At 48.7% G+C, this 18,052-nt stretch overlaps 1 protein-coding gene across 2 annotated transcripts; it reads right to left on the bottom strand.

Annotated features, from left to right (window-relative positions):
• Positions 1-1,757: 1,757 nt before the first annotated feature.
• PIGV (phosphatidylinositol glycan anchor biosynthesis class V) lies at positions 1,758-4,420 on the bottom strand. Of its 2 annotated transcripts, XM_073666167.1 has the most exons (4): positions 4,176-4,420; positions 3,720-3,835; positions 2,549-3,640; positions 1,758-2,198 (listed from the first exon to the last, which is right to left on the bottom strand). In XM_073666167.1, the coding sequence occupies exons 2-4, from the start codon at positions 3,825-3,827 to the stop codon at positions 1,956-1,958; spliced, it is 1,443 nt and encodes a 480-aa protein (XP_073522268.1). In that variant the 5' UTR covers positions 3,828-3,835; positions 4,176-4,420; the 3' UTR covers positions 1,758-1,955. The 2 variants fall into 2 exon arrangements, with proteins under 2 accessions (XP_073522268.1, XP_073522269.1); XM_073666168.1 differs by lacking the exon at positions 4,176-4,420 and having other exon boundaries at positions 3,720-4,139.
• Between the last annotated feature and the right edge of the window lie 13,632 nt (positions 4,421-18,052).

The following is an 18,052-nucleotide window of genomic DNA, read 5'->3' as shown; positions in this document are numbered from 1 at the left end:
GATCCTCAGACCCATTGTGAGACCATATGCAGGTGCAGTGGGCCCTGGGTTTCTTCTGATGCATGACAATGCTAGGCCTCATGTGGCTGAAGTATGTCAGTAGTTCCTGCATGATGAAGGCATTGATGATTTGGACTGGTCTACCCGTTCCCCAGGCCTAAAGCCAATCGAAAGCATCTGGGACATCATGTCTCATTCCATCCACCAACACCACATTTCACCAAAGACTGTCCAGCAGTTGAGTGATGCTTTAATCCAGGTCTGGAGATTCCTCAGGAGAACATCCACCGCCTCATCAGAAGCATGCCCAGGCATTGTAGGGAGGTCATACAGGCCACACACACTGAGCATCATTTCCTTGTCTTGAGGCATTTCCACCGAAGTTGGATCAGCCTGTAATTTGATCTTACACTTTGATTTGGAGTATCATTCCAAATCCAGACCTCCATGGGATATTAAAAATGATCAATGTAGATCAAAATTGTTTTATTGTTCTCAACATATTCCACTGTAATGAATAAAGATTTGCAACTGCAATATTTCATTCAGTGATTCTAGGATGTGGTATTTTAGTATTCCCTTTATTTTTTTTTGAGCAGTGTAGTTGAGACACTTGCCCTTGTTTCCATGTCGAAGGTATGTTTTTTGGCCGCAATTCTTCCAAGAAAACCACTTCTGGTCAAACTTCTAACACTAAATAGGTGTAGCTGGGTTCTGCTGGTTGCTGCCAGTTCTAAGCTGGTTGCATTGCTAGACTTCTTACGATTTCAAAGGGAAGGGGTCTTTAATCTGCTGAACTAGCTTTCCTTGGCTGACCACTGCATCTGCTGTCCTCAACTTTGCCCATTTCATGGTGTCCTCAATGCTGAGAAATACGGGCAGATACATATTAATCATGTAATACACCCAATTGGTTCACTAAGGCTATGTTTACATGTTCAGTAGTCATTCATTAGAACGGATCCAGCATCAATCCGTTGACAAAAAAAGTTGTGGAGACAACTTCGTCAAAAAAAAAAAAATTCTACTGGATCCCTTTAACATTGAAGTCTATGGAACACGGATCCATTAATTAGCCATCCATTTCTCATTTGTTTGAAAAGGATGTTTTTTGCTTACTGGATCAGTTTCAAACGGGAGAAAACCAGATGGCTATTTAACGATCCGTTTTGCATAGAAATCAATGTTGAAAAAACCGGATCAAGTTGAAAGGGTTGTTTTTTTTGTCTGCATATCTTTGGGTTGCTGCTGGATCTGTTCTAATGGATTATTACTGGACATGCGAACATACAATCGTAGGCTATGATTGGGGTCATTGTGCTACTGCAGAATAAATGTAGAGTCAATGTTGTTAAGAACCATCTTCTGCGTAAAGAAGAACAAGGAGTCCTGGAAGTTATATGACCCCTACAGAGCCCTGATCTCAACATGGAGTCTGGGATTACATGAAGACAAAAAAAGGATCTGTTTAAGCCTCGATCTACAGATCTCTCTCTGCCTAGTTTTCCAAGATATTTGCAAAAACCTCCCTGTGAGTTATGCAATTGTATCTAGAAAAATTGATTCTTTTTTTTTTCACTTTATCACTCAAAATTCAAACTATTAACATTTCTTCTTTTGAAAGCATTCTTACTTTGCAACACTTTTCCCACACCTGCCTAAAACTTATCTGTAGTACTGTGGATCTCTCCAAACATACTGCATCATGGAACTGGGGACATCATTCATTGTTACTCACTGGACTAAAGAAGCAGCGCTCACGTTTAAAAGCGGTTTTATTGAGCCCATAAACCCAGATCTGGATTTACCATAATAAAGTGAATTGTATTTGTGACAGTTGTAGCCAAGCACAGCTAAAGCCACACAGTGATAATTTAGCACAAAGATATACTCCTTTATTAGTTCATTGTCCGTGTAATAAAATATTCCAAACCCCCGTTCCCAAACTGTGCCCATTATGTCCAAGGGAGGAAGTTCACATGTAAGGCTGTTCCAATCACCCAGTACCCCAAGAAATAACCAAGAATAATTTTTGTCCTTCGTTGAAGTGAAGTCCAGCCCAAAAGTAATTGAAGGACTGGGTTGGAGATAGTTTTACTTTTCTTGAGACCCCAAATCCATGGTTCATTCTTGTGCAGCATATGTGAACAGAACCAATATAGCACAGGGCAAGATGAAAATAGGAGCCTCGTTAGCACCTGAAAATACAAAATAAAAAACATACATTACCATCATCACCTTGTTCTACCATTACATTCTCTAATTTCATTTAATGAGTACAGGATATAAATAGTATCCATATACTAATCTACCAAACAACTCCATGTTGCTTAGCTCTGTGGATACCCATCGAGGTTACGTTCATCAGTAACCACTTGAGATTGGTTATAATATGGTGAAACTAGAAGATTATCTGGACCCATTTTTCTCCATCTCATACAGATTTCATGTTGGACAGCTTTAGGACTAAAATCTGTAGATATTTCTGTATAGTATTAATGTAACCATATGTCATTAATATTTCATAGATTATTATGGGCACATTTACCTGCACATGCATACACAGGAAGCCAAACCCTGTTAATACTGCAAGATGTGTCACATAGACAAACACTTGAGGCCCACAGAAACCACTTGCAGGTTTACCCTGCACTTTGCACAGGCCCAGTGTTCTGCATAGCTCCAGATTGGACGATGTATATTGCAATATTGTAGATACACTCAGAATTAGAACAGGTAGAGCCAGCAGGAAGTTGGGCAGCTGCTGGAGCTTGAAGTATCGAAACAATCCAACATCCCAATATTCACTTTGTATATGTGAATATGCTAGCGGAAGCCTAAATGAGCACCAGGCAGGAACTGACTTCTTGTGCATGCGGTATCCCTTTTCCATCGCTAGTGTTACTAGTGCTTGAGGTATTTGGTCATTTCCATTGGATTCAAGGCAAGATTTGACATAACAAAAACCTTGGAACAGCACAAAAGGTAAAATAACTAAAATAATGCCATATCCTGTCTTCATCAACTGCCTGCAATTCCCTTTCCTCTGTACCACTGCCTTTACTGTGGAATGTATCAAGAAGCCTGCATTAACCAGGCCATTGGAACGAGCAGCAGTGGCAAAAGAGAGGAAAGCAGAGGCACAGAAAGTCCGTGACTTGTGCAGTTGCCACAGCCCAGTAAATGTAGCCAGTGCATAGAGACTTTCCGAGTAGGTAGTAGTCATGAAGATGGAAACTGGGCTCATACAAAAAAGAAGTGCAGCAAGGAACGCTGAACGACGGGACTGCAAAGTCACACAGCCAAGTAGGTACAACGACACTGCTGCCAGGGTAGAACATGCACAGGTTAGAAAGGCAGAAGAAATCAGCAACCGGCTCCGCAGTCGCAGCAGCCCCGCTAGTGGCAGAAGTGGTCCTCGGGCTAGGCCTCCGATAATCAGTGGAAGGAGCGGGAAGAAAGCCATATTGTGCTCATACACATAGCCATGCTCCGCTATAAACAGGAAGTGTTCTGCATCCCATCGTCCCAGACCAGCACAAAACAGTTCTACCACGCGGTCAGCCAGAGAACTACGTCCGAGTCTTGGTGGAGAAAAGGCGTCAGCGTTGTGATCGGGCAGCAGGAGATTGAACGCCACCTTGTGAAGAAAAACAAGCATTTAGAATTCGGCTTCTGCCACTTCTATGCCATCAAGCCCACTCCCTAAATCTACTCGCCTGCATTAGAAACGTTAGGCCCCGACACCACAGAGAGAAGCGCAGAACCTCCTGGAAGAAAGGGTCCTGGCTCCACCACATAGTGCGCCTGCTCCAGGGCCACCCCATGACAGGACCTATGGACGGAAACAGTCAGGGTATTCAGGGATCACACTGCCATCGCCTTATTAATCCTGCTAAGCCAGCCATGTGCGCCCTTCATGTTTAGGATCAATGGGGGTCCTAAATGCTGGTTCCCGCCCATCACACAGGCATGACCTAGCACTGCTCCTTTCTGGAGACTACTGTTATTGCAGTCCGTTCACATGTGTTTGCGATAATGTCACACAGTACAGAATGATGGTGGTACAAAGCCGCCTTATGGAAAAGAGTGGGCAGAGCGCTTTCTACACTGCGCAGGCTCTGGCGGGGTGACGTCACAGCAATGCGTCTGCGGCTGGGATGCTGCGTCCTTACCGTCTGATCACCACTGGAGGGAGCTCCAGACATATGAGCGGAAAACCCTTTACTCAGAGAGTAGGAATATCAATGTAGTCCCGGCCGAAACAAAAGAGACCCAGCTGCCGCTTCTTTAGGGCTGTGCTGCTACATGGCACATTACCGAGCCTCACCCGCGGTGTAGCGTACTTCCCGGTACGTCACATCCGCCCGCCGGCATCACAGACCGGTCTCTGAACAGTGCAGAAAGCGTGGCTTTACAAGAGGCGATTAGGGTGGGAGGGGCGAGAGCAGAGGGTGGAGGGAGGCCATTAGGAGTGACACTAATCTGCTGCATGGGAACAGGGACTAGCTGCTTGCTCTGAGGACGACTAGTCCCACTAAATACCGGGACCCTGACCTCTTCCTGCCGGCTGTACAAGTGTCATTAGTGCCAGCTTGTACCCACCTAAATGCCAGACAACAGAGGGAGTGTGGGTATGGGAAAGTTAGCACTAGCACGTTAGGGTCCCCGCGCGGAGCCGTCCCAGTCCAGGACGTATGTTCAAGAAGGAAAATTCTCCAGCGATGGGAAAAAGTTAACTTTATAAATCTATTGAAAAATTAAAAAAGCATATTTATTGTTCCAACGGTAAAAATCGCTTGAGTGCAATGGCCACCATGGAAAATCTATCAAACCCAACCAACGCGTTTCAGGAGGAATCATGTCTGCATATTCAGCTATATCTTCTTACAACAGCTCAATGATCGTACACTGATTGCCTCCTATTTTACATAGTATATGCATTATGTGGGGTTAGGAAAAACATTTTTTAACCCCAGCGCAGTAGCATCCATCAGCAAGCGACAGCTGCTACTGCGCGGGCGCCATTTTGCTGGATGTAGATTTTTTTTCCTAACCCCACATAGTATATGCATTATGGAAAATAGGAGGCAGGTCAGTGAAGGCATAGTGAGCTGTCATAAGAGCATACAGATGAATATGTAAGCAGAGCACCAGATAGAGCGCCCCCCACAGGCCGCCCCGAAGCACGAGCATATCCTTATCTACAAACTGAAAGTAAAGAATACACAAGAACCACAGGACAGTGTATCGCCCCCAACACTATTTGTCCGTCCCAGTTTTCCCCCATATTAAATTTTTTTTCAATTTCAGGTTCACACCATTCATGTACTTAATAGCCTCGGTCAGGACTGTGCACACATACTGGCTGGCGACCAGTCCATGTATTATTTATCCTATTTAGTATATCAAGGCTGCATTATACAATATATGTACATTTTACCTTTTGTGTCTCCCCCATTTCCTCATAGACTGTAAGCTTGTGAGCAGGGCCCTCTCTCCTTTTGATTTGAGAAATGCTTATGCTGTATTGTTTGTATAAGTCCCCCCTAAAATTGTAAAGTGCTGCAGAATATGTTGGCGCTATAAAAAATAAAAATTATTATTATTATGGATTTCATCAACCAAGGTATCATTTTAATCAGTGTAATGTCGCCGACCTGACAGTGTACGTGGTTTACTGAGCCCAACCTGCTGACAGATGCGCTTTAAAAGGGACTTTGCAGAGAAAATACCCTGATTGGTGGGTGTCCAAACAATGTGAACCCCACTGAGCAGTAGGTAGGATGGGTAATTTTCTATCCCAGTTACAAAACATAGTGGAATGTTGTCTGGACAAGCACTGCCCCATTCATTCTCTATGGGGCTCCTAGAAAAAGCTGAGTGCAGCACTCAGAAGCTCCATAGGGAATGAATGGGGGAGTGGTCACATGTGCTCTGCTGCTACATTCTAAGGGCAGAGACAGACGGCCGTATTTCTCGTGCAAGGATCACATCATAAACCTCGTACTGACCGTCGGCTCGCCTGACCTGAGTTTGACAGCTGCATAGAAATACATCACACTCAGGTCAGGAGAGGTGCTGGCCAGTTAGTTCAGTGCGATGCTAGCATCGCACGAGTTATACGGCAGTGTGTCTATGCCAGGGGTCTCAAACTCAGCTGGGCATATGGGCTGCACACGGAAAAACATTTAATTTTGGGGGCCGCATTATTTGCATGACAAAGTGACATTTTTAGTGATACCATTTTATTTTCTATACACTTTTTGAACTGGTCCTCATCTTGCAGACATGGTCTCCCATCCAGGTTCCCCATATTGCCGACATGGTCTCCCATATTGCAGACATGGTCCCCCATATTGCAGACATGGTCCCCCATATTGCAGACATGGTCCCCCATCCAGGTCCCCCATATTGCAGACATGGTCTCCCCTCCAGGTCCCCCATATTGCAGACATGGTCTCCCCTCCAGGTCCCCCATATTGCAGACATGGTCTCCCATCCAGGTCCCCCATATTGCAGACATGGTCTCCCATCCAGGTTCCCCATATTGCCGACATGGTCCCCCATATTGCAGACATGGTCCCCCATCCATGTCCCCCATATTGCAGACATGGTCCCCCATCCAGGTCCCCCATATTACAGACATGGCTCCTCATATTGCAGACATGGTCCCCCATCCAGGTCCCCCATATTACAGACATGGTCCCCCATCCATGTCCCCCATATTGCAGACATGGTCCCTCGTATTGCAGACATGGTCCCCCATCCAGGTCCCCCATATTACAGACATGGTCCCTCATATTGCAGACATGGTCCCCCATCCACGTCCCCCATATTACAGACATGGTCCCCCATCCAGGTCCCCCATATTGCAGACATGGTCTCCCATCCAGGTCCCCCATATTGCAGACATGGTCTCCCATCCAGGTCCCCCATATTGCAGACATGGTCTCCCATCCAGGTTCCCCATAATGCAGACATGGTCTCCCATCCAGGTCCTCGATATTGCAGACATGGTCCCCCATATTGCAGACATGGTCCCCCATCCAGGTCCCCCATATTGCAGACATGGTCCCCCATCCAGGTCCCCCATATTATAGACATGGTACCCCATATTGCAGACATGGTCCCCCATCCAGGTCCCCCATATTGCAGACATGGTCCCTCATATTGCAGACATGGTCCCCCATCCAGGTCCCCCATATTACAGACATGGTCCCTCATATTGCAGACATGGTCCCCCATCCAGGTCCCCCATATTACAGACATGGTCCCCCATCCATGTCCCCCATATTGCAGACATGGTCCCTCATATTGCAGACATGGTCCCCCATCCAGGTCCCCCATATTACAGACATGGTACCCCATCCATGTCCCCCATATTGCAGACATGGTCCCTCGTATTGCAGACATGGTCCCCCATCCAGGTCCCCCATATTACAGACATGGTCCCTCATATTGCAGACATGGTCCCCCATCCACGTCCCCCATATTACAGACATGGTCCCCCATCCAGGTCCCCCATATTACAGATATGGTCTCCCATCCAGGTCCCCCATATTGCAGACATGGTCTCCCATCCAGGTTCCCCATAATGCAGACATGGTCTCCCATCCAGGTCCTCCATATTGCAGACATGGTCCCCCATATTGCAGACATGGTCCCCCATCCAGGTCCCCCATATTGCAGACATGGTCCCCCATCCAGGTCCCCCATATTATAGACATGGTACCCCATATTGCAGACATGGTCCCCCATCCAGGTCCCCCATATTGCAGACATGGTCTCCCATCCAGGTTCCCCATATTGCAGACATGGTCCCCCATCCAGGTCCCCCATATTGCAGACATGGTGCCCCATATTGCAGACATGGTCCCTCATATTGCAAACATGGTCCCCCATATATTACTGACATGGTCCCCCATCCAGGTCCCCAATATTACAGACATGGTCCCCCATCCAGGTCCCCCATATTACAGACATGGTCCCCCATCCTGGTCCTTATCTTGCAGACATGTCCCCCATCCAGGTTCCCCCCATACTGCAGTCAGGGTCCCCGTCCCCCCATACTGTGCACAGTGCCCCTCTGTGCTGTATTTCACATGACAGAGAAAAAAAAAAAAAAAAAGATTCTCACCTGTCCTCCGTTCCCTTGGCGTCCTTTATGCACCTGTGGCCTGCAGGCACTGACCCCGTAACGATCGCGGCTCTCTCCAGCAGCCGCCGACATCAGCGCTGTAGTCCAGTGTATTGCCGCGCAGAGACCGGCTCTCTGCACAGCAATACCAGTGTCAGCCGCCGGCCTATCAGAGGCCAGCAACTGACATCTGCGCATGGCCGTGACGTCATACGCCGCTGCGCTGGGACGCAGATGTCAACTGCTGGCCTCTGATAGGCCGGTTGCTGACACTGGTATTGCTGTGCAGAGAGCCGGTCTCTGCGGCAATACACTGGACTACAGCACTGATGTCGGCAGCTGCTGGAGAGAGCCGCGATCGTTACAGGGTCTGTGCATGCGGGCCGCAAGAAGCTGCCGGAGGGGCCGCGTGTTTGAGACCCCTGGTCTATGCCCTAAGTCTATCAATCGATGCAGGTCCCAGCAGTCAGATCCCTAGCACTCTAGGAGTTACAGTCCAAACTATAGCCAGCACTCACATCTTAAAATAATTGCTTTATTGATCCAGTAATATAAAAGGACCACTCGATCAGGCCAACCACATGATCTAGAGTGCCCAAGTCCCTTTGCCCCACCCAACGCTGTATAGTGGCAAGCAGAGTTCTCACAAGCCGGTCGACCACCACCCTCTCTACCATCTGGGACGGAGGCAAGGTCTCAGGCTGGAGCCACCTTTTAACTAGCTGCAGCAAGTCATATGCCTGAGACCTGGCGAGTCGGGCCTCAACAAAGGTCCATGAAAACACCCGTTGGGCTCTCACATAGGTATTAACCTCCAGTCTTGCAAGAATCTCACCTTTCAGCTTCCCATAGTCCTGGGCATCCTCCCGACTGAGGACCAAATAGGCCTTCTGTGCGTCACCCATCAGGAGTGGAGCCACCACTTCAGCCCACTGGGCTCGGTGTGGAACGGACCTTGTCCCAGGCCTCACGACGTTCCGGGGTCAGTGATGGTGGCGTCTCTCGCAGAGCCGCAATCTGCTGCACAATCAGTTCATTAGTGTGCTGCTGCTGCTGCTGCCGGAACTGCTCCTGCTGTTGCCGCTGAGTGAGGACCAATTGCCTTAGCAGTTCCTCCATTTTGCCTGCGGGCCTGGGCTGAAATGTGGCGTTGGGGTATCCCTCAATTCACATTGCCTGCATTCACCACCATATTGTAGTGCAGCGGTGTTCACACTGTGCGGTAATGAGGCAGTGACCCAAGGAAAGTCCAACTTAAACGGCTTTATTTGGCAAACACTCAACTCAAAAAGCAAAAGCTGTCCACCAGATCGCAGCCGGGATATTCATACAGTCTGTGTAAACCTGTTGCCGTGGGAGGCGGCCACACTGTGTCACTTAGGGTGCCTCAGATATGTTGCCTTCACAGGCCTGTGTTCCGCTTCACACAAGCTTGCAGAGCTTCCTGCTATGCTGCTAGTGACGCACCCCCTGGGGTCGTGGAGTACTTGGTAGCCGGGCCGGTCCTTTTCGGGATATTCACAGTGGCAGTGACCCGGATCGTGGCCCCAGGCGGTCAAATAAAGGAAAAGTAAGGGGAATAAAGTTTTTGGGATAATGTTCGTGACGCCACCCATGGTATGCAGCTAGGTGCGGCCGCCGGTGCGGTGCAGGTCCTCTAGGGCTGATGGTGACGCAGCAGAGTTGGTTCAGCTCTCCACAGGCAGAGCTAAGCCCCAGGGCAGTGTAGATGAGTTTATGAGGTAGATGTTGTCGGTGCAGTGTAGTGTAGTGCAGGGCAGGGCAGGTGACACAGTAATTAGCCAAGGACACAGTGGGGTGCAGTCTTCAGGTTTTACTCACAGTTCTTAAGTTCTCCAAGTTACAGGTACCAGTGTGTAACCATCCATGTCGTCCTGTGTCCTCCGGGGAAGTGATCCAGCAAACTCTCAGGTATCTCAGGAGCACTTGAATGGGACCCTTTCTTATGTACCTCTCCAGGTTGTCTCACTGCGCTAGCTCTCGCCCTCCTGCCCTGCGCCTCACACCCAGTGTCCCAAGCCAGTGGGTGTGAAGTGTGGTCACTTGAAATGCTGCAACCTCCGGTTTGCTAGCTGAGCTCTAAAGTACTCCACTAGGCTGGGACCGGTCCCCTACTGCGGCCTGATCCCTCCACGTCAGCGTGAATTCGGGCGCACGGGTGGCATCCTGCACTCGCCGTGCCCCTGGGATCCCTTCTGTCTCTCTGGAGCCCTCCTCCCTGCTCCTGTCTTCTCTCCTCACTCTCTCCTCACTGGGCCCTTCTGCACTGCTCTCCTGAGCAGAACTGACCTCCTGCTCCAAGCACTGGAACAGGAGACTGGCCTCTTTTAGAACTTTCTACGTTCCTTTTATACTCCCACTTCAGTGCTCCCCTGAACTTCTTCCTCCACCCACACCCACTACATGGTTCCCCCCCTTCCAGCCAGAGACAGGGCTCAGGAGTGACCAAGTGCATCTTGCCCCGCCTGCTGGTCTGGAGTGGGGTGCAGTCATGGCCAAAAGTTTTGAGAATGACACCAAAATTATATTTTCACATGATCTGCTGGCCTCTGGTTTTTATTAGTGTTTGTCTGATGTTTATATCACATACAGAAATATAATTGCAATCATATTATGAGTACCAATAGGTTATATCGACAGTTAGAATGAGTTAATGCAGCAAGTCAATATTTGCAGTGTTGCCCCTTCTTCTTCAAGACCTCTGTAATTCTCCCTGGCATGCTCTCAATCAACTTTTGGACCAAATCCTGACTGATAGCAGTCCATTCTTGCATAATCAATGCTTGCATTTTGCCAGAATTTGTTGGTTTTTGTTTGTCCACCTGTCTCTTGATGATTGACCACAAGTTCTCAATGGGATTAAGATCTGGGGAGTTTCCAGGCCATGGACCCAAAATCTCTATGTTTTGTTCCATGAGCCATTTTGTTATCACCTTTGCTTTATGGCAAGGTGCTCCATCATGCTGGAAAAGGCATTGTTGGGCGCCAAACTGCTCTTGGACTGTTGGGAGAAGTTGCTCTTGGAGGACATTCTGGTACCATTCTTTATTCATGGCTGTGTTTTTAGGCAAGACTGTGAGTGAGCCGATTCCCTTGGCTGAGAAGCAACCCCACACATGAATGGTTTCAGGATGCTTTACAGTTTGCATGAGACAAGACTGGTGGTAGCGCTCACCTCTTCTTCTCCGAATAAGCTGTTTTCCAGATGTCCCAAACAATCGAAAAGGGGATTCATCGGAGAAAATGACTTTGCCCCAGTCCTCAGCAGTCCACTCCCTGTACCTTTTGCAGAATATCAGTCGGTCCCTGATGTTTTTTCTGGAGAGAAGTGGCTTCTTTGCTGCCCTCCTTGAAACCAGCCCTTGCTCAAAGAGTCTCCACCTCACAGTGCGTGCAGAAGCACTCACACCAGCCTGCTGCCATTCCTGAGCAAGCTCGGCACTGCTGGTAGTCCGATCCCGCAGCTGAAACAGTTTTAAGATACAGTCCTGGCGCTTGCTGGTCTTTCTTGGGCGCCCTGGAGCCTTTTGACAACAATGGAAGCTCTCTCCTTGAAGTTCTTGATGATGCGATAGATTGTTGACTGAGGTGCAATCTTTGTAGCTGCGATACTCTTCCCTGTTAGGCCATTTTTGTGCAGTGCAATGATGGCTGCACGTGTTTCTTTAGAGATAACCATGGTTAACTGAAGAGAAACAATGATACCAAGAACCAGCCTCCTTTTAAAGTGTCCAGTGATGTCATTCTTACTTAATCATGACTGATTGGTCGCCAGCCCTGTCCTCATCAACACCCACACCTGTGTTAATGGATCAATCACTAAAACGATGTTAGTTGCTCCTTTTAAGGCAGGACTGCAATGATGTTGAAATGTGTTTTGGGGGTTAAAGTTCATTTTCTGGGCAAATATTGACTTTGCAAGTACAGTAATTGCTGTTAAGCTGATCACTCTTTAACATTCAGGAGTATATGCAAATTGCCATTACAAAAAATGAAGCAGTAAACTTTGGAAAAATTACTATTTGTCTCATTCTCAATACTTTTGGGCATGACTAGTGTTGGATGTAGGTGGGTGGATCCCGGGTAGTGCTCCCTCCTTACCTGAGAGTGGGGAGTGGGGAACCACACCTCTGGATGAGATGCAGTACCTCTGTGGCAACTGGACCCGCAGGGGCGCCACATTCCCCCCTCCCCGTTAAACACAGTACATCCGTGGGCTGGAACAGAGTAAAAATACAGGTATTTTAAGACATGATGCAAAATTTTAGGATGAATCACATAGAAGAACAACAAATATATAACTTTTCTTCCCTTTATGGGAGGCACTTTTCTTGAACGTTTCATATTACTATCAGTATATAAAACAAGATAAAACTATTTTTAATAACATTCTGTCAACAAGTTCAGTAGGCGGTAGTGAGATCCCGATCAGGGTGTCCATCTCATTGGTGTAAGTGCAAAGTGGGGGGGACCCGTCCACCACAAATCCCCAATGTAGGCCCTGGGCGTGGCTGCAGGGCATAGCTGATGCACTCATTGGACCATTTCTTGGGCCACGCCAAACAGGTTTTAGTTCAGTAGTCTAAGGCTGTGTGCCCACAATGCATTTTTTAAGCGTTTCCACAGCGGCAATTCCACTGCAGAAACGCTTAAAAAATGCTTGGTAGAAGGCCTGCCATGTTCCCCAATGATAATCCGCATGTGCTGTGCACATGCTGCGGAAATTTCTGCTGCGGATTATCATTGCGGGAAAAAACGCAGCACTACCAATTATTTTGCGGAAGCACTGCGTTTTCGCCGCCATTGACTTGCATTGGAACTCATGGAATCCGCATCACTGTATATGTAGATGCGCATTCCATGCTTTTCAATGTGCGGATGGTACCCGGGTCTGGAGAGGAGGAGACTCTCCTCCGGACCTGGGTACCATAGTACCTGTAAAAAAATGAATTAAATAAAAAATAAACATTATACTTACCTTCTGATGGCCCCCGGTGTGCTTGTCTTGGCTTGCCGGAGATCGCGGCGGACTGAAGGACCTGCGCTGACGTCATTTAGTCATGTGACGGGTCACGCGCCGCTGACGTCAGCAGGTCCTTCAGTGTACCGTGAGCTGCCGGCAAGCCAGGACGCATTGAATAAAGACTCCGGGGGCCATCAGAAGGTAAGTATAATATTTATTTTTTAACATTCTTTCGGTCACACTATATAAATCCATGCCGTTTGCATGGATTTATATAGTGTGACCAAGTTGTCAAGCACTTTCCAAGTGATGCTAAAATCGCTTGGAAAGCGCTTGACAACCCGCATGCGGAAATGCATGTGAAGAACGCGTCACATCCGCTTGTCCCTGGCAGGAAAAACGCATGTATGCGTTTTTTCTGCCAGGGAGATGCAGAAACGCTCAGGAAAAAATCCGGAGCATTTCTGCATCTTGCACACATAGCCTAATAAAACCAACAAGAAGCACCTTAAGAAGTGATAACTTTTTACAATTAAAGTTTTTGGCTGCTCACTGTCCACAACCTATAAGTCTTTTTCTTAACCGGGTAACTATAAAAAGAAACGTTTTTTGAACACTTTTTTTTTTTTTTTTCACACAAAACTTTCCACACAAGGATTATGCTAATACCCTTCCGGGTAACTATTTACAGATCTTAACTTTTAATTAGTCCAGTTTAGTAGTGGTGCTCCCTCCTGGGGAACATTGGTCCACCACTGGATGGCCCAGCCGGGTCATCAGCCTCTGACGGCAGGGGTACGCTCTCCTCCTCCACCACCCTATGAACATGTAGGGCTTACCACCCCCGTTCTCCGCGGTGCCGGGCATAAGTGACCCTGTCGCCAGGGTAAAGATCCCATCCTGGGTGTCCCTGTTGTAGGTGGGACTCCACATCTCGCCAGTTCACAATGAGATCCGTGGCTAGTTGAGGCTCCCGAATGAAGCCCCATCCTCCTTCCTGGTCAAACTTGACCACGGTTCCCTCGGCGCAGGGACTAGGTTTGGCAGGCTTGACTTTGCGGGCCCGAGTTTTAGCCTGCATGTTACGGGCCTCCATCGCCTTCCACCGCTCCTGATGCTCCCGCCGCTCCGCTGCCAGTTTTCGGAGCTCCCGCTGGCAGTACTCCTCCATCCTGAGGGCCTCTGTTTGGGTCTCCCGCGGGAGTCCCATAAGGTCGCCCTTCGGGTTGTCCCACCTAAACTCCTCTCCTTCTCCTTTGCAGGCAAACGGGGGCGCTGGCGTGGGCAGTAAAGGGGCACTCTGCTGATCCTCAACCTTCGCAGACCAGTCCCATGTGGCACGCCCGTACCCCCAGCCGAGTGTAGGGGCAGGTGGTTCCTCAAGGGGGCCTAGGAGGGTGTCGGCGCCCGGGGCAGGGGTGTTGTCATTACATGCTCTTGCGGCTGCTTCGGTACTGCGCGGCGCTTCCGGGTTCAGGACAGGCTCCGCCGGGGCTGGGGTGCTGGTGGTAGGACCAAGCGTGGACCGCTGCCAGGTTAACAGCAGCTCATCTTTCCATTGCGCGACAGCGGCCTGCTGGGCTTCCTCCATCCGCCGGCCCAGCGCCTGTACCTCGGCGCGCAGGAACCCCATATCCTCTAGGGGTAGCTTGCCCAGGACCCCCTCCAGGTTAAGGAGTGAATCTGTTGGCTGCAAGTCACGGGCTGGAGTCTGGTGTTTACCTCCTTCCAGGGCGCCTGCCGGGTGTGTTCTGACTCCACTGCCTGTGGCCCCGCCCTGTCGCCAAGGTTTTTATTTTCCTCTCCCCTTTCTGGGGCGGTTCTACTGCAGCTTGCTGTCGGCCACACCAGGGGGCTTCGCCCCCAGGCTGATGGACAAGTCTAGGTATATGGCCGCAGGTGCATGGGGTGGGCTCCGCTTTTGGCGCCATTCCGGAATCCGGCCCACGATGGGAGGCTTCTTTTCGTCCTTTAGCACACACATAATGGCGCCCGTTCTTCTGGGGCGGGTGCCACATTCAGTATTAAAAACAGTCTATAGGCGCATGGGACCCGTGGTAACAGGTCGGTTCATCCTGTTTGTGAAGCCAAGTTTACGCGCCCCCCCCTGGGGCCGTGGGGTACTCGGTAACCGGGCCAGTCCTTTTCGGGGCATTCACGGTGGCAGTGACCCAAAAAGTAAGGGGAATAAAGTTTTTGGGATAATGTTTGTGACGCCACCCGTGATATATGGCTAGGTGGGGCCGCCGCTGTGGCGCAGGTCCATTAGGGCTGATGGTGACCCGGCAGAGTTGGTTCAGCTCTACACAGGCCCCAGGGCAGTGTAGATGAGTTTATGAGGTAGATGTTGTCGGTGCATTGTAGTGCAGGGCAGGTGACACAGTAATTAGCCAAGGACACAGGGGGTGCAGTCTTCAGGTTTTACTCACAGTTTTTAAGTTCTCCAAATTACAGTTACCGGTGTGTAACCGTCCATGTCGTCCTGTGTCCTCCGGGGAAGTGATCCAGAAAACTCAGGTATCTCAGGAGCACTTGAATAGGACCCTTTTCTTATGTACCTCTCCAGGTCGTCTCAATGCGCTGGCTCTCGCCCTCCTGCCCTGCACCTCACACCCAGTGTCCCAAGCCAGTGGCCGCGGGCCTTGTCAGGCGACGTCCAGACTGTCCCCTTGGCCCTATATGGCCACCTTTTCGGCGATTAAGTGTGAAGTGTGGTCACCTGAAATGCTGCAACCTCCGCTTTGCTAGCTGAGCTCTAAAGTACTCCACTAGGCTGGGGCCGGTCCCCTACTGTGGCCTGATCCCTCCACATCAGCATGAATTCGGGCGCACGGGTGGCATCCTGCACTCGCCGTGCCCCTGGGATCCCTTCTGTCTCTCTGGAGCCCTCGTCCCTGCTCCTGTCTTCTCTCCTCACTCTCTCCTCACTGAGCCCTTCTGCACTGCTCTCCTGAGCAGAACTGACCTGCTCCAAGCACTGGAACAGGAGACTGGCCTCTTCTAGAACTTTCTACCTTCCTTTTATACTCCCACTTCAGTGCTTCCCTGAACTTCTTCCTCCACCCACACCCACTGCATGGTCCCCTCTCTTCTGGTTCCCCCCCTTCCAGCCAGGGACAGGGCTCAGCAGGGACCAAGTGCATCTTGCCTCACCTGCTGGTCTGGAGTGTTGTAGTGTTGGATGTAGATGGGTGGATCCACGGTAGTGCTCCCTCCTTACCTGAGAGTGGGGTACCACACCTCTGAATGAGATGCAGTACCTCTGTGGCAACTGGACCCGTAGGGGCACTACACTAGCAATCCCAACACTGATACACCCAAACCTTTGCTACAGGTTTTTAAAAAGGAATCTGTGGCCATGAGACACTTGTAAGACCCGGGGTGGACCACCCCACTGCGAACCTGTAGTCCACTCCAAGAATAAAAGCCCATGCCAGGTTTTCTTAAATCCAACTTCGCAACATAGCTTGCCCAAGTCTAAACTTACTTTTATTCTACACTGCAATCACAGCAGTGTCTGTGATAGCAATGCACGCCAGCGAGTTCAATATGCCTCTATGCACATCCTAGGAGACACATACTGTCCCTCGCATATGATCCCTCTCACTGCCTCACAGCAGATGTAAGTTCTCACATGGGTAGCCCCCTTATGACATAACTTTTCTCTCTGGTGTCTCACAAACAGAGCTACCTTACCTTTACACTTATTTCTTTTCTCCTAGCAGTACACAGTTCCAGTCCACTCGCAGTGCAGGAAACTGTGATAAGGCTCCAGTCATTTGCTCTCTTCTCTGGACGGATGCAAAACATTGTATTAGAAAAAAATTCCATGGACATTTTTCCATTGCTATTTATTAGCAATTACAGTAGATGCCACACTACCATTAAAAAAAAGCAACCAACCTGTGTGTGAACCAATTTGCCCTAAATAAATGTGAATGTTTTATATACAGGTGCATCTCACTATATTAGAATATCATCAAAAAGTTAATTTATTTCAGTTCTTCAATACAAAAAGTTAAACTCATATTATAGAGCGTCATTACAGAGTGATCTGTTTCAAGTGTTTATTTCTGTTAATGTTGATGAAAGCCAATGAAAACACAAGTCATTCTCAATAAATTAAAATAATTAACAAAAAACACCTGCGAAGGCTTCCTAAGCGTTTATAAAAGGTCCCTTAGTCTGTTTCAGTAGGCTCCACAATCATGAGGAAGACTGCTGACTTGACAGATGTCCAGAAGGTAGTCATTGACATATTCCACAAGGTCCCAGAGTTCCAATTTTCATTTGGAAATCAAGGTCCCAGAGTCTGGAGGAAGAGTGGAGAGGCACACAATCCAAGCTTCTTGAGGTCTAGTATGAAGTTTCCACAATCGACGGTTTGGGGAGCCAGGTCATCTGCTGGTGTAGGTTCACTGTGTTTTATCAAGACCAAAGTCAGCGCAGTCATCTACCAGGAAATTTTAGAGCACTTCATGCTTCCCTCTGCCGACAAGCTTTTTGGAAATGGAAATTTTATTCTCCAGCAGGACTTGGCACCTGTCCACACTGCTAAAAATACAATACCTGGTTTACAAACAACAGTATCACTGTGCTTGATTGGCCAGCAAACTCTCCTGACCTTAACCTCATAGAGAATCTATGGGGTATTGTCAAGAGGAAGATGAGAGACACCAGACCCAACAATGCAGACGAGCTGAAGGCTGCTATCAAAGCAACCTGGGTTTCCATAACACCTCAGCAGTGCCACAGGCTGATCGCCTCCATGCCACGCCGCATTGATGCAGTAATTGATGCAAAAGGAGCCCCGACCAAGTATTGAGTGCATTTACTGAACATACATTTCAGTAGGCCAACATTTCAGATTTTAAAAACATTTTTTAAGCTGTTGTTATAAACTATTCTAATTTACTGAGATAATGATT

The sequence above is a fragment of the Phyllobates terribilis genome, unplaced genomic scaffold (genome assembly GCF_046119375.1).
Source record: "Phyllobates terribilis strain yellow unplaced genomic scaffold, ASM4611937v1 Scaffold_2__4_contigs__length_985480577, whole genome shotgun sequence".
Taxonomy (NCBI): Eukaryota; Metazoa; Chordata; class Amphibia; order Anura; family Dendrobatidae; genus Phyllobates; species Phyllobates terribilis.
This window is presented reverse-complemented; position numbering and strand designations above follow the sequence as displayed.